We start from the raw sequence: 23,040 nt of genomic DNA, 5'->3' as shown, positions 1-23,040 counted from the left end.
GCTCAAAGACAAAGATGAGAGTGGTCCTAAGGGAAGAGTACTAAACTGGGCCAAGACCAATTATATCAAAATTAGGCAGGAGCTGGGAAATGTGGATTGGACACAGCTATTTGAAGGGAAGTCCACATTTCATATGTGGGAGATTTTCAAAAGGTAGGTTAAAGATAGTGCAGGATAGGCATGTCCCATTGAAAAGAAGTGATAGGAAAGGAAAGCTTTGTGAACCATGGGTGACAGGAGAAACTGTATAACGAGCCAAGAGGAAAAGGGAAGCGTACATTAGGTCCAGGCAGTGAAGAACAGAATGGGCCCTGGAGGAATATCAGGAGAATAGGACTAGTCTTAAGCAAGGAATCAAGCGAGATAAAGGGGTGATGAAATAGCTTTAGCGAGCAGAATCCCAAAGCATTTTATTCTTATAGAAGAACATCTCTATGACTCTAAGAAGCAAGCGGGTAACTAGAGAAAGGATTAGTCCACTAAAGGATAAGGAAGGAAGGCTGTGTGTCGAATCTGAGAGAATGGGTGAGATTCTGAATGATTACTTTGCATCAGTGTTCACTGAGGAGAGATACATGATGAATGTTGAGATTAGAGATAGAAGTTTGATTACTCTGGATCACGTTGATATAAGTAGGGAAGATATGTGGGGTAGGCTAAAGGTTATTAAGGTGGACAAATCCCCAGGACTAGATGGGATCTACCCTGGGTTACTGAGGGAGGCGAGAGAGGAAATAGCTGGGGCCCTGACAGATATCTTTGTAGCATCCTTAAAGACAGGTGAAGTGCTAGAGGACTGGAAAGTTGCTCATGCTGTCCCCCTGTACAAGAAGGGTAGTAGGGATATTCTGGGTAACTACAGACCAGTGAGCCTGATGTCAGTGATGGGAAAGTTGCTGGAGAAGGTACTGAGGGATAGGATCTATTTATTTTTGAAAATAATGGGCTTATCAGTGATAGGCAACATGGTTTTGTGCGGGGGAGATTGTGCCTTACCAACTTAATAGAGTTCTTCGAGGAAGTGACCAAGTTGATAGATGAAGGAAGGGCTGTTGATGTCAAATACATGGACTTTAGTAAGGTGTTTGATAAGGTTCCCCATGGTAAACTAATGGAGAAAGTGAAGTCACATGGTGTGCAGGGTGTTCTAGCTCAGTGGATAAAGAACTGGTTGAGCAACAGGAGACAGAGAGTAGAAGTTGAAGGGAGTTTCTTGAAATGGAGAAAACTGACCAGTGGTATTCCACATGGATCAGTGCTGAGGCCACTGTTATTTGTAATATACATAAACGATCTGGAAGAGGGCACTATTGGTATGATCAGCAAGTTTGCAGATGACACAAAGATTGGTGGAGTAGCAGAAAGCATCAGGAACTGTCAAAGAATACTGGAGAATATAGACAGACTGAAAAGTTGGGCGGAGAAGTGGCAGATGGAGTTCAATCCAGACAAATGTGAGGTGATGCATTTTGGGAAGTCTAATTCTAGAGCAAATTATACAGTAAATGGAAGAGCCTTGGGAAAAGTTGATGAGCAGAGAGATCTGGGAGTTCAGGTCCATTGTACCCTGAAGGTTGCAGCACAGGTGGATAGAGTGGTCAAGAAGGCATATGTATGCTTGTCTTCATCGGACAGGGTATTGAGTAGAAGAGCTGGCAGGTCATGCTAAAATTGTACAAGACATTGGTTCGGCCGCATTTAGAATACTGTGCACAGTTCTGATCACCACATTAGCAAAAGGATGTGGATGCTTTGGAGAGGGTGCAGAGAAGGTTTACGAGGATTTTGCCTGGTATGGAAGGTGCTAGCTATGAAGAGAGGTTGAGTAGGTCAGGATTGTTTTCATCAGAAAAAACGAGATTGAGGTCTACAAAATCATGAAGGGTATAGACAGGGTAGATAGAGACAAGCTTTTCCTAGTGTGAAGGATTCAACAACAAGAGGTCACACTTTCAAGGTGATAGATGGAAAGTTTAAGGGGGATACACGCAACAAGGACTTGACACAGAGGGTGGTGGGCGTCTGGAATGCGTTGCCAGCAGAGGTGTTAGAGACAGGCATGGTAGATTCATTTAAGATGTGTGTGGACAGATGCTTGAGTAGGTGGGGAGTAGCGGGATGCAGATGCTTAGGAACTGAGCAACAGATTTAGACAGTACAGTTGGATCAGCTCAGGTTTGGAGGGCCAAAGGGCCTGTTCCTGGGCTGTAAATTTTCTTTGTTCAAACCATTTTGTGCCTTAATGTGATGTATTTAAGTGTGGGGAAATAATGTCTGATACGTGAATACTGCATTTGGTTTGATGTTCGGAGATCCAGATAATCTCCCAGTAAAATCAGTGGAATGTTGGAGAGAAGTGACACACCTGTTAACATGCTACTGAAAAGCATTGCAGGAAAGTAATGATGATAATACAGGATTCGGCCCATCAGGTAGAATGGTACATAATGGAGCAACCAGCCCAGCAGAACCTGTCTGGCTCCATTCTGAACTATACCAGCACGCTCTGAAACAAGATAAATCTGTGTTACTGCACTGTTTTGCCTTCTGTATGTGTCACACAAATACAGTATGCCCTCTAATCACTCCAAACAACAAATTGCATTTATATAGGTCTACAGTGTGGAAGAATGTTGACACTTAACTCCTTCACATTTGCTAACTTACATTGGAATATTGTGTGCAATTCTAGTCTCCCTCCAACAGGAAGGATGCTGTGAAACTTGAAAGGGTTAAAGATTTACAAGGATGTTGCCAAGTTGGAGGGTTTGAGCTATAGGGAGAGGCTGAACAGGCTGGGACTGTTTTTCCTGGAGTGTCGGAGACTGAGGGGTGACCTTATAAAAGTTCATAAGGGGCATGGATAGGGTAAATAGACAAGGTCATTTCCCTCGGGTCGGGGAGTCCAGAACTAAAGGGCATAGGTTTAGGGTGAGGGGGGAAAGATTTAAAAGTGACTTAAGGGGCAACGTTTTCACGCAGAGGGTGGTATGTGTATGGAATGAGCTGCCAGAGGAAGTGGTGGAGGCTGGTACAATTACAACATTTAAAAGGCATCTGGATGGGAACATGAATAGGAAGAGTTTAGAGGGATAGGGGTCAAGTGCTGGCAAATGGGACTACATTAATTTAGGATATCTGGTCAGCATAGACAAGTTGGACTGAAGGGTCTATTTCCATGTTATACATCTCTGATCAGCAGAAACTTTCTGCAGTTAAAGAGTGTGAAGATGAAGTAAATTGCTTCCCGTCCTCAGGACTCCATCATTTCTCAGCAGTGAGAGATTGTCTGTTTGTTCACAGAGTTAGAAGTGTACAACACAAAATAGACCCTTTGGTCCAATTTGTCAATGCCGACCAGATATCCCATTTCCTAGCATATGGTCCATATCCCACTCAACCCTTCCAATTCATACACTCATCCAGATGACTTTTAAATGTTGTAATTGTACCAGCTTCCACCACTTCCTCTGGCAGCTCATTCCATATACACACCACCCTCTACACAAAAAGTTGTCCCTTAGGTCCCTTTTAAATATTGCCCCTCTCACCTTAAACCTGTGCCCTCTAGTTTTGGATTCCTCCACCCTGTAGAAAAGACCCTGGCTATTCACCCTATTATTAACTTTATAAATCTCTATAAGGTCACCCCTTAGTCTCAGACACTCTAGGCAAAGTAGCCCCAGCCTGTTCAGCCGCTCCCTATAGCTCAAACCCTCCAATCCTAGCAACATCCCTGTCAATCTATTCTGATGACTTCAGTTTCATATTTAATTGAGTTCCTGAAAAATATTGGGAACATATAGACACAGGGAGAAAGTGGGGACTGCAGATACTGGAGAGTCAGAGTCGAAAAGTGTGGTGCTGGAAAACCACAGGGGATAAGGCTGCATCTCAGGAGCAGAAGAGTCGACATTTCGGGCCTAAGCCCTTTAACAGAAATGTGATGGAGGACTGATGCCCGCAATGTCAACTCTGCTCCTCGGATGCTGTCTGACCTGCTACGCTTTTCCAGTGCCACACTTTCTGACATACAGACACAGGCCAGTAAGCTTAACATCTATCATAGAGAAAATGTTAGAAGCTACTATTAAAGATGCTTTTACAGCGCACTTTTGAAGTTCAAAGTAATCAGGCAAAGTCACCTTGGTTTTCTCATAGGGAAATCATGTTTAACTCATTTATTGGAGATCATGGTGTACACTAGCATGTATGGAAAATTGGCTGCCCAATACAAAGCAGAGAGCAGGAATACGTGAGTCCTTTTCAGTCTGGCAGGATGTTGAGTGGATGAAATTATTTGTATGAGGGGATCAAAAGGTATGGGAGCTAAATTTGCTTTTGTCATATAGACAGGAAGGGAGGTGAGCTATGAAGGAGTATACCAGGTGAAGTGAGTGGGCAAAGATCTGGCAAATGGAACACAATGTGGAGAAGTGTAAAATTGTCAATTTTTACAGAAAGCATAGAAAAGAAGCACATTACCTAAATGCTGAGAGGCTGCAGAGCTATGAGATGGAGAGAGATACAGTATCCTAGTGCATGAATTAGAGAAAGTTAGCAAGGAGGTACAACAAGTAATCAGGAAAGCCAATAGGATGATAATGGCTTATTGCAAGGGGAATTGAATGCAAATATAGGTTCTGCCTCAGTTATTCAGAGAATTGCTAAGACCACAACTGGAGTATTGGCCACCATTTTTATGGAAGGATGTTAATGCTTTGGAAGCAGTTCAGAGGGGATTACTAGATTGTCTTATGAGGAATGGCTAGATAGGCTGGCCTGTATCCTCTGGAGTTTGGAAGAATTAGAGATGATTTAACTGACACATAACAGATCCTCAGGGAATTTGACCTGATGATGTTGAAAGAATGTTTCCTCTCGTGGAAGAATCCAGAAATAGGGATCATTGTTAAAAAATAATTGGGTGCTAGTTAAAACAAGAGACGAGGAAGCATTTTCTCTAAGGTTTGTATGGCTTTGGAATTCCTTTCCTCCAAAAGTAATGGATACAGAATCTTTAAATATTTTTTAAGATTAAGGTAAATAGATTCTTGATTAACCAGAATATATCCAGGAATGTTGAGTTGAGATTAAAATCAGATCAGCCATAATCTTAGTGACGGTACTGCAGGCACAAAGGGCCGAGTGGCCTACTCTTTTCCCTTGTTCGGATGGGAATTAGGTGTTGACGTAGACCATTCACATCAGCAAGGATGCTCTGCCACTCCATACAATCATGGCTGATTGGATTGTGTTTCAAATTCAGTATTCCCACCTCCCCCAATAATATTTGATTCTATTGTCTACTACTGAAAATAGTCGATGAATGACAACTTGAAAATGTTCAAAGAAAGTGTCTGGGAGATGTTGATCTGCAGTACAGAGGGTACACAGCAGCACAAAAATCTAACTGGCATTGTAACCTCTGCAGCACGAAAACACAATCCAAGAGCATTGGGATGTGGGAGCAAGCCTTTGAAGCTGGTTTCAAGTTGCTACGGCCGACTACAGACCTTGAGGTAACTCTTCCCAGCACTGACCTCTGCTTATGTCACATCTATTTTAGAACATAGTACATGTAACAGTCCAGCACAGTACAGACCCTTTGGGCTTCAATGTTGTGTTGACCTTTTATCCAACTCTAAGATCAGACTAACCTACACACCCTTCATTGTACTATCTTCCATATGCCTATTCTGCTGTTTGTAATGTTTATTAATGACTTGGAAGAGGGAGTCGAAGGGTGGGTCAGTAAATTTGCAGACGATACGAAGATTGGTGGAGTTGTGGATAGTGAGGAGGGCTGTTGTCAGCTGCAGAGAGACTTAGATATGATGCAGAGCTGCGCTGAGGAGTGGCAGATGGAGTTAAACCCTGTCAAGTGTGAGGTTGTCCATTTTGGAAGGACAAATAAAAATGCGGAATACAGGGTTAACGGTAGGGTCCTTAGTAAGGTGGAGGAGCAGAGGGATCTTGGGGTCTATGTTCATAGCTCTTTGAAAGTTGCCACTCAGGTGGATAGAGCTTGTAAGGAGGCCTATGGTGTATTAGCGTTCATTAGCAGAGGGATTGAATTCAAGAGTCGTGAAGTGATGTTGCAGCTGTATAGAACCTTGGTAAGGCCACATTTGGAGTACTGTGTGCAGTTCTGGTCGCCTCATTTTAGGAAAGATATGGAAGCTTTGGAGAGGGTGCAGAGGAGATTTACCAGGATGTTGCCTGGAATGGTGAATAGGTCGTACGAGGATAGGTTGAGTATGCTTGGCCTTTTCTCATTGGAACGGCGGAGGATGAGGGGTGATTTGATAGAGGTTTATAAGATGATCAGGGGAATAGATAGAGTATAGTCAGAGACTTTTTGCCCGGGTACAACAGAGTGTTACAAGGGGACATAAATTTAAGGTGAAGGGTGGAAGGTATGGGGGGGATGTCAGGGGTGGGTTCTTTACCCAGAGAGTGGTGGGGGCATGGAATGCGCTGCCTGTGGGATTGGCAGAGTCAGAATCATTGGTGACCTTTAAGTGGCAATTGGATAGGTACATGGATAGGTGCTTAAGCTCGGACAAATGTTTGGCACAACATCGTGGGCCAAAGGGCCTGTTCTGTGCTGTATTGTTCTATGTTCTATTCATAAGTCGCTTGAATGTCTCCAATGTATCTGACTCTGTTACCACTACTGGCAGTGCGCTCCCCTAAATCTTCCACAAATCATCTTAAAATTATCCCCCCTTGTGATAGCCATTTCTGCCCTGGGAAAAAAAGACTCTGATTATCCACCCTTCTATGCCTCTCATCATCTTGTACACCTCTATCAAGTCATCTTTCATCTTTCTTCATTCAATGGGAAAAGCGCAAGCTCTCTCAACCTTTCTTCATAAGGCATGCCCTCCAGTCCAGGCAGCATCCTGGTAAACCTCCTCTGCACCCTCTGTAAAGCTTCCACATCCTGCATATAATGAGACGACCAGAACAGAACACAATATTCCAAGTGTGGTCTAACCAGGGCTGTACAGAGCTGCAGCATAACCTCATGGCTCTTAAAAACTCAGTCCCCCACCTATGAAAGCCAAAATACCTGGGGAGAGCATGGTGGGTCAGTAGTTAGCACTGCTGCCTCAGTACCAGGGACCTGTGTTAGATTCTTGCCTCAGGTGACTGTCTGTGTGTGTGGAGTTTGCACATTCTCCCCTTGTCTGTGTGGGTTTCCTCCAGGTACTCTGATTTCATCCCACAGTCCAAGGATGTGCAGGTCAGGTGAATTGGCCATGCTAAATTGTCCATAGTGTTAGGTGCATTAGTCAGGGGTAAATATAGCATCGGGGAATGGGTTACTCTTCGGAGGGTAGGTGTGGACTTGTTGGACCGAAGGGCCTGCTTCCACACTGTAGGGAATCTTAAGGAGGCATATGGTGTTTGATTTGTTTTTAACTATTCTAGCATAATAACAAATTGTCTGAAAACAAACCTGCCAGCTCAGCAAGTAAACTTCCAATCTGAACTCTCTCAACTTGGGTTGCAACTTCGAGGGATCTGTGGACATGGACCCAAAGATCCCTTTGTTCCTCCACACTGCCATTGGGCATTGTTAATCTTTTGATGAAGAGGTCTAATACTTACACAGGTTGATCTTTTCAGAACCTTGACCTTAAAGCAGTAGGTGTCAGAGTGCAGGTGACTGAAGGCCTCTTGGAGGTTTAATAATGACTAGCAGCTACCACAGGGATCAGTGCTGGAGGCCTAGCTATTCACTTATAAAGGACATGAATGGAAGAACCAAATGTAATATTTCCAAATTTGCTGATGATGCAAAACTGGGTGTGAGAATTGAGAATAGGATGCAAGGAGGCTATGAGGGTGCGACAGACTAGATGCAGGGAGGATGTTTTCCCTGGTTGGGGAGTCTAAAGAAGAGGTCCTGAAAGATGAATTCAGGGAGTTAGGAGAGGAGTTAAAGGAGAGGACCTCAAAGGTAGTGATCTCGGGATTACTACCAGTGCCACGTGCTAGCCAGGGTAGAAATGAAAAAATAGGCAGGACGGACATGTGGCTTGAGGGATGGTGTAGGAGGGAGGGATTCAGATTTGCTGGGCATTAGGACCGGTTCTGGGGAAGGTGGGACTATTGCAAAATGGATGGTCTACATCTGAACCAGACCGGAACCAATGTCCTTGGGGGAGTTTTTGCTACTGCTGTTAGGGAGGTTTTAAACTAATGTGGCAGGGGACTGGGAACCAGAAGAGAAAACAAGTAGGCAGCGAGTAGAAACTGGAGACTGTAAGAATTATGAAGATAACATTAATAAAAGGGAAGAGTAGGCGGAGAGCAGGTGAGCGCAAAAGAACTGGTGGCCTGAAATATATCTACTTTAATGCAAGGAGTATAGTGTGTAAGGCAGATGAACTTAGGGCTTGGATTGGTGCCTGTGATTGCAATGATGTCATACTCCCAAAGACTTGGTTGAAGGAAGGGCATGATGATTGGAAACTAAATGTTCCAGGATATAGATGCTTCAGACAGGACAGAGAGGGAAGTAAAAGAGGGGTAGAGTTGCACTGCTGGTCAGGGACAATATCACGGCTGTGCTAAAGGAGGACACTATGGCCGTCTTGGGTAGTGAGGCATTATGGGTGGAGCTGAGAAATAAGGAAGCTGCAGTTACATTGTTTGGGCTGTATTACAGACCTCCCAACAGTGAGCGTGAGGTAGAAGAACAAACAGGTAAATAAATTATGAATAGTGGTGATGGGAGATTTTAATTTTCCCAACATTGACTGGGATACACTTAACGTCACAGGTCTGGATAGAGTAGAATTTGTAAGAAGCGTCCAGGTGAGTTTTCTAGAGTAGCATGTCAATAGTCCGACGAGGGAAGGGGCCATGTTAGACCTGGTACTGGGGAACGAGCCAGGACAGATGGTAGAAGTTGCAGTGGAGGATTTCTTTGGGAACAGTGACCACAATTCTGTAAGTTTTAGAATACTCGTAAATAAAGAAGAGAGTGGCCCTCAGGGAAGAGTACTAAACTGGGCCAAGGCCAATTATACCAAAATTAGGCAGGAGCTGGGAAATGTGGATTGGACACAACCATTTGAAGGGAAGTCGACCCTTGAGATGTGGGAGGCTTTCAAAGATAGATTAAAGATGGTGCAGGATAGGCATGTCCTGTTGAAGGTAAAGGATAGGAAGGGCAAGATTCGTGAACTGTGGATGACAGGAGAAATTGTACGACCAGCCAAGAGGAAAAGGGAAGTGTGCATAAGGTCTAGGCAGCTAAGAACAGAACGGGCCCTGGAGGAATATCGGAAGAGTAGGACAAGTCTTAAACAAGGAATCAAGCGGGATAAAAGGGGTCATGAAATAGCTTTAGCAAGCAGAATTAAGGAGAATCCCAAAGCCTTTTACTCTTATATAAGAAGCAAGTGGGTAACTAGAGAAAGGATTGGTCCACTAAAGGATAATGAAGGCAGGCTGTGTGCCGAACCTGAGAGAATGGGTGAGATTCTGAATGATTACTTTGCATCAGTGTTCACTGAGGAGAGGGACATGATGAATGTTGAGATTAGAGATAGAAGTTTGATTAGTCTGGATCACGTTGGCATAAGTAGGGAAAATGTGTTGGGTAGGCTAGAGGTTATTAAGGTGGTCAAATCCCCAGGACTGGATGGGATCTAGCCCAGGTTGCTGAGGGAGGCGAGACGGGAAATAGCTGGGGCCCTGACAGATATCTTTGTGGCATCCTTAAATACAGGTGAGGTGCCAGAGGACTGGAAGGTTTCTCATGTTGTCCCCCTGTACAAGAAGGGTAGTAGGGATATTCCAGGTAACTACAGACCAGTGAGTCTGATGTTGGTGGTGGGAAAGTTGCTGGAGAGGTTACTGAGAGATAGGATCTATTTATATTTGGAAAAGAATGAGCTTCTCAGTGATAGGCAACATGGTTCTGTGTAGGGGAGATAGTGCGTTACCAACTTAATAGAAGTGACCAAGTTGATAGATGAAGGAAGGGCTGTTGATGTCATATACATGGAGTAGGTTAGGCATTTGATAAGGTTCCCCATGGTAAACTAATGGAGAAAGTGAAGTCACGTGGTGTGCAGGGTGTTCTAGCTCGGTGGATAAAGAATTGGTTGAGCAACAGGAGACAGAGAGTAGTAGCTGAAGAGAGTTTCTTGAAATGGAGAAAAGTAACCAGTGGTGTTCCACAGGGGTCAGTGTTAGGGCCACTGTTGTTTGTAATATATATTAATGATCTAGAAGAGGGCACTGTTCGTATGATCAGCAAGTTTGCAGATGACACAAAGATTGGTGGAGTAGCAGAAAACATAAGGGACTGTCAGAGAATACAGGAGGATATAGATAGACTGGACAGTTGGGCGGAAAAGTGGCAGATGGCTTTCAATCCAGACAAATGTGAGGTGATGCATTTAGGCAAGACTAATCCTAGAGCGAATTATACAATGAACAGAAGAGCCTTGGGAAAAATTGATGGGCAGAGAGATCAGGGAGTGCAGGTCCATTGTACCCAGAAGGTTGCTGTACAGGTGGATAGAGTGGTCACAAAGGCATATAATATGCTTGCCTTCATTGGACGGGGTATTGAGTATAAGAACTGGCAAGTCATGTTAAAATTGTACAAGACATTGGTTCAGCCACGTTTAGAATACTGTGTACAGTTCTGGTCACCACATTAGCGAAAGGATGTGGATGCTTTGGAGAGGGTGCAGAGAAGGTTTACGAGGATGTTGCCTGGTATGGAAGGTGCTAGCTATGAAGAGAGGTTGAGTGAGTTATGTTTGTTTTCATTAGAAAAAGGAGATTGAAGGGGGACCTGATTGAGGTCTACAAAAGCATGAAGGGTATAGACAGGGTGGATAGAGATAAGCTTTTTTCCAGGATGAAGGATTCAATAACCCGAGGTCATGCTTTCAAGGTGAGAGGTAGCAAGTTTAAGGGGATACACACGGCAAGTACTTCACACAGAGGGTGGTTGGCGTTTGGAACGCGTTACCAGCAGAGGTGGTACAGGCAGGCAAGGTAGATTCATTTCAGATGCATCTGGACAGACACATGAGTAGGTGGGGAGCAGAGGGTTACAAATGCTTAGGAATTGACCGACAGGTTTAGGCAGTACATTTGGATCGGCTCAGGATTGAAGGGCCGAAGGGCCTGTTCCTGGGCTATATATTTTCTTTGTTCTAAAACCAGGGGACACAGTCTCACGATGCTGGGTAGGCAAATAATACAGACGAGGAAACATTTCTTCACTGAGAGGGCAGTGAACCTGTGAACTCTCGACCACAGTAGGGTATGGAGGCCAAGTCACTGAATATATATTAAAGTTTAAATATGTTTAGGTAGTAAAGACAGAGGGGTATAGAGAGGTTGGGGGGGTGGGGGGGGCATGTGGCATTGAGATGCAGGATCAGACATGATCATATTAAAAAGTTGAGCAGGCTCAAAAAGGGCCAAATGGCCTACTTTTGCTACTGATTTTTATATTAGTAGCTCCAACTTTGAGCAACAATTTTGATTTGGCACCTTGCTCAATGGCTTCTGGAAATCCAAATCCAGTCTGTCTACACGCACTGTCCCCTTTATCCACAGCACATCCACTCTTCAAAGAACTCCAAAATCTTGCTTAAACATGATTTCCCTTTCCCACACCATGCTGACTGTTCTTAATCACTTGGAGATTTTCTATATGCCCAGCAATAATCTCTTAATGATTGATTCTAATATAGATGCCAAAATATACATCAAGCCAACTGGCCTATGGGTTCCTCTGACAAATACAGAATGTCCGAGAAACTCGGCAGGTCCGCAGCCTACCCGCCATCCCTGTCACAGGGAAGAGGGGTCATCTTTCACCATAAGACAACAGCAGCAGCATCTCATGACCTTCGACGTACAGACAAAACATGTTAGTTGAAAAATAAGGTCTGAACACTGTGAACACGAAAATGGGACTGGAATGCAATGTGATCTGATTGGATTTCCTGACCTCTGACACACTGAACTGGCAGATATCCGCGTTGCAAGTAGATGGCTGTAATGCTTGAGAAAATCATATAGAGAACGAGACTGGACAGATTTAGCCACCAAATTACCTAAAGAGGGGAGAACAGTTAGTCCAAAAGGTTGAGAATTCCTTCACTTTGATAGAACCATATCTGGCAAACATTCATTAACAATAACAGATCAGGGAGATTTCCAGAGACTGACCTTATTCATCACCAAACACCTCCAAGTACCTTATAGTAGATTCATTCCTGACATTGTTGTCAGGATTGTGCAGTCACGATCCAGTAATTTGTACAAAACTAACTGCCTTTTGAAAACAAAGCTAATCTGACTGTAACTGGCCAAAAGTAAAATGTAAATACATAGTTGAGTGCAAACCAGATTGTAAACCCCAGCTCTTGTCCAATAGTTAATAAAGTCCTGGACAACTTAATGTGAATATCTATAACAAAACCAGAAATTACTGGAAAAAAAACTCGGCAGGTCTGGCAGCATCTGTGGAGAGAAAGCACAGTTAACATTTCAGGTCCAGTGACCCTTTTTCAGAACTCAGGTTCTTTTTGTTTTGTGAAACTCTAAGTTGGAATTCAATAAGAGTGTCCCTGGAATGCAACAGCATCAATCTTAGCTCAGCAGATAACACAAAAAACTTCAACCTGTCTGGACAGCAAGTGAGGGAGAGAGATGGATGAGACACACAGATTGTCAGAAGGAGAGGGAGAGACACAGACAGGTAGAAAGACCGGAGGAAGGACATAGACAGATAAACTGGAAGAACACAAGAGACAGACATTATAGAATCCCTACAGTATGAAAATAGGTCATTCAGCCCAATAAGTTCACACCAACTCTCCAAAGATCATACTCACCTCTCCCTGCGCACCCCCGCCCCCCCAACCCTGTAACACTGCATTTCTCATGGCTAATCCACCTAACTTACACAACCCAGAACACTATGGGAAACTTAGCATGGCCAACCCACCTAATCTGTATATCTTTCGACTGTGGGAGGAAACCATCGCAGACACTGGAAGAATGTCCAAACTCCACACACAGTTGCTTGAGGCTGTAAATGAATGAAGGTCCCTGGCACTGTGAGGCAGCAATGCGAACTACAGAGCCACTATGCTGCCCCAACAGAAAGAGTTGACAGACAGAGGATTAGACACACAGAGACAGAGAGAGAGAGAGAGAGAGAGAGAGAGAGACAGAGAGACAGAGAGAGAGAGAGAGAGAGAGAGAGAGAGAGAGAGAGAGAGAGAGAGAGAGAGAGAGAACCTGCACAGTTACTGCCTTTGCTGTTTGAATTCGTGAATCGCTGGACATCGGAGTGCATCTGTGAAAACTAACAAACAGTGAAATTCAGTACTAAACTTGGAGGAACTGTTGGGCGAAGTTCACAGCACAGAGACAGATAAGTTAATTGTTGTTTTAAGTCTGTCCAAGAGAAAGGCTGCGGTTGTGAGTATAGGGGATTCTTTCTTGATTATATGTTTTTGGAGATAAGTATCTTGATTAAACTCAAAATATAAGCCATAGCTATTAATTTAACCTGGGGCAATGTTTGTAGAGGAATAAGACAGTGTTATTTTCTGGATCTGTAGATTGTGAAGGAGCAAAAATGGCCTTTACAGTGATATGTACTTCTCGTCAGATGTGGGAGTTTAAAGAGAACTTAAGGGTTACTGCAGATTATATCTGCCATAAATGCTGTTGGATACGAATCTTATCAGATCGAGTGGATCGGTTGGAGGGACAGATAGAAGCGATGAGGAATTTACAACAGCAACAGTATGTGATGGATGGCAGTTATAGGAAGGGGGAAAGTCTCAGATACAGTCACATAGATGGGTTAACTCCAGGAAGGGTGAGAGGTCAGCACCTAGGGTAGGAGTCTTTTGTGAATATACCCATTTCAACAGGTATGCTGTTTTGGAAAATGTAGGGGGTAATGGATTCTCAGGGGAACGTAGCACGAACAGCCAAGTTTCTGGTATTGAGACTGGCTCTAATGCAATGAGGGGTACGTCGGCTTTCAAGAGATCAAATGTGTTAGGGGATTCTGTAGTCAGAGGTACAGACACACATTTCTGTGGCCAGCAGAGAAAAAGCAGAATGGTGTGTTGTTTCCCTGGTGCCAGAATCAAGGATGTCTCAGAGAGGGTGCAGAATGTTCTCACGGGGGAGAGGGGCCAGCAGGAGGTCATTGTCCACATTTCCCTTCCAATATCATTGGTTCCAAAGGTTGAGACTCTGAAGGGAGATTACAGAGAGTTAGGCAGAAATTTAAAAAGGAGATCCTCAAGGGTAGTAATATCTGGATTACTCCCAGTGCTACGAGCTAGTGAGGGCAGGAGTAGGAGGATAGAGCAGATGAATGCATGGCTGAGGAGCTGGTGTATGGGTGAAGAATTCACATTTTTGGATCATTGGAATCTCTTTTGGGGTAGAAGTGACCTGTACAAGAAGGACGGATTGCAACTAAATTGGAAGGGGACTAATATACTGGCAGGGAAATTTGCTAGAACTGCTTGGGAAGATTTAAACTAGTAAGGTGGGGGGGGGGGGATGGGCCCCAGGGAGATTGATCTGAGACAGGTACAGCTGAGAACAGAAGTGAGTCAAACAGTCAGGGCAGGCTGGGACAAGGTAGGACTAATAATTAAACTGCATTTATTTCAATGCAAGGGGCCTAACAGGGAAGGCAGATGAACTCAGGGCATGGTTAGGAACATGGGACTGGGATATCATAGCAATTACGGAAACATGGCTCAGGGATGGGCAGGACTGGCAGCTTAATGTTCCAGAATACAAATGCTACAGGAAGGGTAGAAAGGGAGGCAAGAGAGAAGGGGGACTGGCATTTTTGATAAGGGATAGCATTACAGCTGTGCTGAGGGAGGATATTCCCGGAAATACATCCAAGGAAGTTATTTGGGTGGAACTGAGAAATAAGAAAGGTATGATCACCTTATTGGGATTGTATTATAGATCCCCGAATAGTTAGAGGGAAATTGAGAAACAAATTTGTAAGGAGATCTCAGCTATCTGCAAGAATAATAGGGTAGTTATGGTCAGGGATTTTAACTTCCCAAACATCGATTGGGACTGCCATAGTGTTAAAGGTTTAGATGGAGAGGAATTTCTTAAGTGTGTATAAGACAATTTTCTGATTCAGTATGTGGATGTACCTACTAGAGGAGGTGCAAAACTTGACCTACTCTTGGTAAATAAGGCAGGGCAGGTGACTGAGGTGTCAGTGGGGGAGCACTTTGGGGCCAGCAACCATAATTCTATTTGTTTTAAAATAGCGATGGAAAAGGATAGACCAGATCTAAAAGTTGAAGTTCTAAATTGGAGAAAGGCCAATTTTGACAGTATTAGGCAAGAACTTTCAAAAGCTGATTGGAGGCAGATGTTCGCATGTAAAGGGACGGCTGGAAAATGGGAAGCTTTCAGAAATGAGATAACAAGAATGGACTACAGTTGTTTTTCAGACTGGAGGCCTGTGACCAGTGGAATGCCACAAGGATCGGTGCTGGGTCCTCTACTTTTTGTCATTTACATAAATGATTTGGATGTGAGCATAAGAGGTACAGTTAGTAAGTTTGCAGTTGACACCAAAATTGGAGGTGTAGTGGACAGCGAAGAGGGTTACCTCAGATTACAACAGGATCTGGACCAGATGGGCCAATGGGCTGAGAACTGGCAGATGGAGTTTAATTCAGATAAATGAGAGGTGCTGCATTTTGGGAAAGCAAATCTTACACACTTAATGGTAAGGTCCTCGGGAGTGTTGCTGAACAAAGAGACCTTGGAATGCAGGTTCATAGCTCCTTGAAAGTGGAGTCGCAGGTAGATAGGATAGTGAAAGCGGCGTTTGGTATGCTTTCCTTTATTGGTCAGAATATGGAGTACAGGAGTTGGGAGGTCATGTTGAGGCTGTACAGGACATTGGTTAGGCCACTGTTAGAATATTGCGTGCAATTCTGGTCTCCTTCCTATTGGAAAGATGTTGAGAAACTTGAAAGGGTTCAGAAAAGATTTACAAGGATTTTGCCAGTGTTGGAGGATCTGAGTTAGAGGGAGAGGCTGAACAGGGTGGGGCTGTGTTCCCTGGAGCGTCGGAGGCTGAGGGGTGACCTTATAGAGGTTTACAAAATTATGAGGGGCATGGATAGGGTAAATAGACAAAGTCTTTTCCCTGGGGTTGGAGAGCGCAGAACTAGAGGGTGAGAGGGGCAAGATATAAAAGGGACCTAAGGGGCAACATTTTCACGCAGAGGGTGGAACGTGTATGGAATGAGCTGCCAGAGATGTGGTGGAGGCTGGTACAATTGTAACATTTAAGAGGCATTTGGATGGGTATATGAATAGGAAGGGTTTAGAGGGATGTGGGCCGGGTGCTGGCAGGTGGGACTAGATTGTGTTGGGACATCTGGTCAGCATGGACAGGTTGGACCGAAGGGTCTGTTTCCAAGCTGTACATCTCTATGACTCGAGAGAGAAAGAGAGCGAGAGCGAGAGTGTGCGAGTGCTAGAGCGAGAGAGAAAGCGAGAGAGCGAGCGAGAGACAGATAAATACAGCGAGATTGCAGGCAGGACTATACAGGTGGTGATGGTGAATGGCTCACTGAAATTGAATTGATGGTGAGCGAACAGATCAAGACTGCCCTGCAACCAGAGTTGTAGGCAGCTTAATTTGTGCAGAGCAGCTGGTTAATCTAAAGTCCAGCAGTTCCAACATTCCTGGCCAGTCAAGAGCTCCATCGTGGGGACAGGCAGGTTAACAAGGTATGTACAATGGAATCCCAGACAGAGGCATTGGGCAACAGGGTGTGGATGGACGGGCGGGTTTTAAGATACTGGTAGAAGAAAAAACTACCAACAATAGGGTGGGTGTAAAAATGGGCAAAGAGCCATCTCCAAAGACAGTATTCCAATATTTTCCCTGCTAATTTAAAAGCAAAAGGTTGCCACTTTTACCATATATTACCTTCCCCATGTTATAATATGTGTCAAATGATTGACTGTTTTTCATTTATTCACATACGGTGAGCACACTGCTAATTTCAGTGCCCGCGTTATTTTATGTGTTGCCCCTTCTGAAAACACACCCAGTGGGGGCATATCATATCCATCATCGTGCTCTCAAACTATTCAGGCAGAGGCAGAGACAGAAGGACAAAGAGAGATCTTGAGAAAGTTGAGGATCTATTGTGAAGTAACTAGGCAGCTATGTCAGCAGAACCAAAAGTCAGAAATGATCCCATTTTCACTCTCCCAAAGTCTGCTGTTCTACAGAGTCTACCTATGAAAATAACAATAACCGTTCAAATAAAGAAGTCATTGCAGCTCCTGGACCAGATTTCAGACGTTAACCTCATCGGTTCAACAACAAGGAATTTGAGCAACAGGCCACAACCGTTCACCTTAAATTCATACTGGAAGCTGCTTTCTTTGAGTACACCTTTCATTTTATTTGATACTTATTCTAATTTTGATATCTGTAATTTCCTGTAATAAATTTTCTTTATTAGTAAAGAACTTACAGGAGTAAACTTTAAATAAGCTTTTAAATCTGTTTAAATAAAACATGACTTTTGGTCTATTTGATCTTGAATTTTACAAGTTAAGTGATCATGAATACAGTTCATGGAGCAGGTAATAGGCATATCATCAGATCCCCACACATTCTATGATTCAATGGGACAAGGTGGTTGGACACTTCAGAGTCCTCACAATTTGTGAAGGATGCAATAGATAAAGGATCCTGAACATGGGAGACAGTATCTCGGACTACAACCAATTTAAAAATAATATTGATAATCCCTGGGAAAAAAATAGAAAAGCAAGTCAACATGATCTTTTAAGGCCCCTTGGTCATTAGTTATTTATATGTTAAGTAGTCCACAGCTGGAGTACAGTGTACAGTCCTACTCATCGCACAATAGGAAGGACATGATCGCAATACAGAGGATGCAATCTCCAGGAAGCTGCCTGAGCTGGTGCGATTCAGCTATAGAGAGAGACCAGATAGGCTGCAGTTGTTTCTCTTTGAAAACTACAAGTTGGGGTTGGTACCTGATTTTTCTTTTCACATTCACAGGAAATGGACATCACCGGCCATGTCAAATTTATTGTCATCCACAATTGTTCAAAGTGAAGTAAAGAGTGAACTACATTGGGTCTGGATTTGCATGTAGAAGATGTTCCTGGTTGGGCCACCATCTGTTGCCCATCTGACTGCCCTTGGGAAGGTGGTGGTGAGCTGTCTTCTTGATCATTGCAGTCATGCACAGTGCTGTTAGGAAGGCAGTTGCAGGATTTTCATGTGGAGACAAGGGCTGATTATGTTCCGATGTAACTACTGCCCTTGTCCTTCCTTGTAACAGCACGCCGTTTGGAAGGTGATGTCAAAGGGGCCTTGAAGAATTTCTACAATCCATCACGGAGATGAGCTACTGAGTATTGGTGGTGGAGAGAATATTTGTGGATGTGGTGCCAATCAAGCAGGCTGCTTTATCCTAGATGGTGTTGAGCTTTTATTGGAGTCACACTCATCCAGGCAAGCAACATCTTATTTTTAATTTTTTATAATCATCTCTCTGCCTCAATTAACTGAATCATATGTCATCCTTTCACTTGCTACTCTGCTTTACTCAGACCATCTGACATTCTTTGTCATCTGCAGAGACTTATTATTCAGCCTGTTGACACTCCACTCATGACCTGTACTGTCTTTTGATTTCTTTGCCTATACATTCTGTGCTTGTGTGCTTCCCTTCACTTCACCTGGTGAAAGGGCAATGCTCTAAAAACTTGTGATTTTAAATAAGCCTATTGGACAATAACCTGGTGCTATATGCTTTTGCATAGTCTTGGTGGGCCAAAGGGCCTGTTCCTGTGCCTTTTTATTTATTCTATCCTCCAGGTCACTTTCTCAAAAACTTCAAGCAAGTTCATCAGACATGCTCTTCCTGTCACAAACTCATGTCAGCTATGTTTGATTACAATGTGCCTTTGAAATTGGTAGTTTATTCTGTCTCAGAAGTATACAGGAACAGGAGTAGATCATTCAGCCCCTTAAGGCAAAAGTTAGGACTGCAGCTGCAGGAGATTAGAGTTGAGAATGTGGTGCTGGAAAAGCACAGCAGGTCAGGCAGCATCCTGAATGAAGGGCTTATGCCTGAAACGTTGATTCTCCTGCTCCATTCAACCCCTTAAGCTTATTCCACCATTTAATGAAATCATTGTCGATCTGTGACTTACCTTCAAATACTTGCTTTTGGTCAATATCCTTTAAAGCTTTGCTTAAACATTTATCTGTCTTAAATTTAAAATTAAAAGCTGATCTAGCATCAACTGCCATTTGTGGAAGAGAGTTCCAAACCTCTGCCACCTTTAGTGTTAAAGTGCCTCCAAATATCTCTCCTGAACAGTCTAGTCCTAATGTTTAGAACTGTGCCCCCAGTTCTGGAATTCCCAAACAGTGGGAAAAAAAATCATCTTTGGCCATCCTGTCTTTTCCTGTTAATAGCTACAAGACTTTACTCAGTTCTTCCCATGCCCTCCTAAATTCTCAAAAAAAGAGTGCTTAATTTGCATAACCTCTGCTCATAACTTAACCCCTGAAGTCCAGGTGTCATTCTTGTAAACCTACAATGTACTCCCTCCAAGGCCAATAAACCCTTCTTAAGGTGTGGTGCCCAGACCTGCTCACGGTACTTCAATGTGGGATCTAACCAATAATTTGTCCATTACTGGAGTTAGACTGACTGGCCTGTAATTATTCAGTCAATCGATCCCACTTCCTTTTTAAAAGGAGGATACAACATTAACAGTCCTTCAAATCTTCCAGCACTATATTGCATATGGTAAAGTGATGGCCAGATGTTCTATTATTTCCTCTCTAGCTTTTGATTTTAAAAGCCTGGGGCACATTATATCTGGTCCTGGCAGTTTATCCATGGTATCATGAAGGGTTTTGATAACTTCAGTAAGGAGAAGCTGTTTCTGTTGCAGAATGATCAGCAACTGAAGATTTGCAAATATAAGGCAACTTGAAAAATAATCAACAATACAGAAAGTTGTGATCTAGAATGCACTCTTACAAAAGTATTCACATCAGATTTAACAGTAATTTTTAAAAGGAAATTTGATTAATACTTGAAGTGAAAACATCTGCAAGGATATGGAGAATGTTGATTTGATATCACTTCCAAATATCAAGCACATGGCTTCTATCTGTCTATTACTTTTAAAAATTGACACTGGAAAACAGCAACACCCTGAACAGCTTTTTGACAGTGTTCATCTGACTGGGAGAGGCCATTAAAAGATTAGTTGGTCTGACACAGCATTTCTATGTTAATTGGTTCAATCTGCAACAGTCATCTTTCTGCAGTGTTTCTCTCATGATTAGGCAATACTTTACTTTCTCGGCTGCTGGTTGAGTACTTACAGGGTTTCCCAATAAATAAACTCTATATTCAGTCTCATTTGTCCCCGAGAAACGAAGGCCCTATGAATGCAAAAGACTTTGTTAGAACAGTCACATTGCATCGGTTTTTCAATTTAGAAAATTAAAAGTATATTGAAATGAATTGGTAATTATAATAGTAGTTCAAACTGTCAAGTAAGAGAGGTCATTAAAAGATGCTATGCATATAAACAAGGCCATAAAAAGGTAAACTGAATCTTATTTACTTTTACAGAAAAGAGATGATAATAAGCTTCCTGGAGAGTTTAGTTAGCCATCAGCCAGTTCCACTGTCTATTTTCATACACGGAAGCCTGAAGGTAATTTGCTGACTGAGAGAACATGTGCATTGCTGGCTAGAACAGCATTTATTTCCCATCTCTCCCAAATTAATTGTCCTTCAAAAAGTGGTAGTAAGCTGCCTTCCAGAAGTTGTTGATGTTTATGTTGTGTTGATCAACCCACAGAGCTGTTATGGAGGGAGTTGTAATTATATTACCACCCCTCATTCCACTGCATATCAGGATGGTGTAACCTGAAGAGGAAATTCATGAAATGCTTTTCTCATGGGTCTGCTGTCAGAGGTGTTCTAGGTGGTAGAGATTGTGGTTTGGAAGATTAGGGAGTTGCTGCTTTGAAACTTGTGGATTGCACACACTGCTGTCACTTCATGTCACTGATGAAAGAAAAGAATATTTAAGGTGATGGATAGGGACAGTGTCTTTTGTTAGATATTGTTCCATTTGGAAGGGACCTTCATTTGTCTGCACCAATATTTTATTCTTCACATCCCTATAGAAACCTTTAGAGAGTTTTTACATCCCATAAGCGACTCTATTTTCCCTTTCTTAAATCAATCCCTAATCTTAATCAGAAAATTAATAGACTGCTAATACAGAAACTCAGTGAATGGGGACCCAAGTTCAAACCCTGCCACAACAGTTGGTAAAATTTGAAATCAAGTACCAGGAATTAAAAATCTACTAATAACCACAAAAACAATGTCAATTGTCAGAAAAACATATCTGGTTCACTAATGACTTTCAGGGGAAAAAATCTGAAATTCCTAGCCAATCTGACCTACATGTGAATCCATCCCACAGCAATGTGGTTGAGATGGACTTTCATCTGCTCTTTGAAATAGTCGGAGCAAGCGGCTGAGTTGTATCAATTACTATAAAGTCTAAACAAAGAAATAAAATCGATGGGTCACCTGGCGCCGATCTAGCTCCTGTCCGCTGCAGCGGACAGCTGGAACTGACAACCGGAAGCGGCAGAGACAGGCCACTATAAATGCCGGAGGAAACATCACAGAAGCGCTTCACAGGAGGCTCCCAAGCACTGAGGATGTCACTTAGACAGGGGACGAAACTTTTGCAACAAATTCCCAGCTCGGCGAACAGAACCACAACAATGAGCACCCGAGCTACAAATCTTCTCCCAAACTTTGAACTCTCTTCAATGTTGAGCAACACTCAAGAGAAAGCACTGGGATTGGCAAGAGAGGAAAATATGCTCTGGGTGGGGGGAGGATTTCAATGTCCACCACCAAGAGTTGTTCAGCAGCAATGCTACTGATTGACCTTTAGGACCTGACCAGCTCATAGCTGCTAGAATGGGTCTGCAGTAGGTGGTGAGGGAACGAAAGAGAGGGAAAAGCCATCCTTGACCTCATCCTTACCAATCTGCTGGCTGCAGATGCATATGTCCATGATAGTGTCAGTAAATGTGGAGAAAGTGAAGAGTGCAAATGCTGGAGATCAGAGTTGAGTGTGGTGTTGGAAACGCATAGCCAGTCAGGCAGCATCCGAGGAGTAGGAGAATCGACGTTTCGGACATAAACCCTTTTCCAGCAGCACACTCTAGTATCCATAAGTGTGACCACTATACAGTTCTTGCGCAGATGAAATCCCACTTTCCCATTGAAAATACCTTCCATCATGTTGTGTGGCGCGATCACTTTGCAAAATGGGACACAGATGATCAAACAGATCTAGTATCCATAAGGCACTGTGGGCCATTAACAGCAGCAGAATTGTACTCCAGCACAATCTATAACCTCACGGCCTGGCATTACCCACACTCAACATTACCGTCAAGACAGGGCGCCAACCCTGAGTCAATGGAGTGTGCAGGACAGTACGTCAGGAACACCACCAGGCATACCTAAAACTGAGTTGTCAACCTGGTGAAGCGACCAAGCAGGATTCCTTATATGTTAAAGAGCACAAACAGCAAGTTTTAAAAGACCAAGAATAGTACAGCGCAGGAACAATTCATTTGGCCCACCAAGACTGCACCGACACTTGACTCCTTTCTAAGGACACAGCTAAACAATTCCACAACCAACAAATCAGATCTAAGTTTGGCAGTCCTTTCACATCCAGTCATGAATGGCAGTGGACAATTAAACAACTCATCAGAGGAGGCGGCTCCACTATTACCCCCATCCCCAATTATGAAAGAGCCCAGGAGAAAGTGAAGACTGCAGATGCTGAAGATCAGAGTTGAGTGTGTGGTGCTGGGAAAGCACA

At 43.3% G+C, this 23,040-nt stretch overlaps 1 protein-coding gene across 17 annotated transcripts in view; it reads right to left on the bottom strand.

The window, feature by feature from the left end:
• pomt2 (protein-O-mannosyltransferase 2) overlaps positions 1-23,040 on the bottom strand; it is a 259,016-nt gene that overhangs the window by 47,031 nt on the left and 188,945 nt on the right. For 7 of the 17 annotated variants that reach the window (XR_011960400.1, XM_072567927.1, XM_072567930.1 and 4 more), the window contains 3 exons: positions 20,489-20,548; positions 12,005-12,110; positions 2,366-2,506 (listed from right to left, as the gene is read on the bottom strand). The exons of 4 other annotated variants lie outside the window; for them this stretch is intronic. Coding sequence is in view for 11 of the 13 variants with exons in the window: in XM_072567927.1 (XP_072424028.1) it covers positions 2,366-2,506; positions 12,005-12,110; positions 20,489-20,548 (307 nt within the window). In the remaining 2 variants the exon portion in view is untranslated. Of the gene's footprint in view, positions 1-2,365; positions 2,507-12,004; positions 12,111-20,488; positions 20,549-23,040 lie in introns of those variants that run through there. 6 more of the 17 variants (XR_011960401.1, XM_072567937.1, XM_072567942.1 and 3 more) reach the window with 3 other exon arrangements.

The sequence above is a fragment of the Chiloscyllium punctatum genome, chromosome 4, assembly GCF_047496795.1.
Source record: "Chiloscyllium punctatum isolate Juve2018m chromosome 4, sChiPun1.3, whole genome shotgun sequence".
Taxonomy (NCBI): Eukaryota; Metazoa; Chordata; class Chondrichthyes; order Orectolobiformes; family Hemiscylliidae; genus Chiloscyllium; species Chiloscyllium punctatum.
The sequence above is the reverse complement of the archived record's forward strand: the minus strand, read 5'-3'. Positions and strand labels throughout refer to the sequence as shown.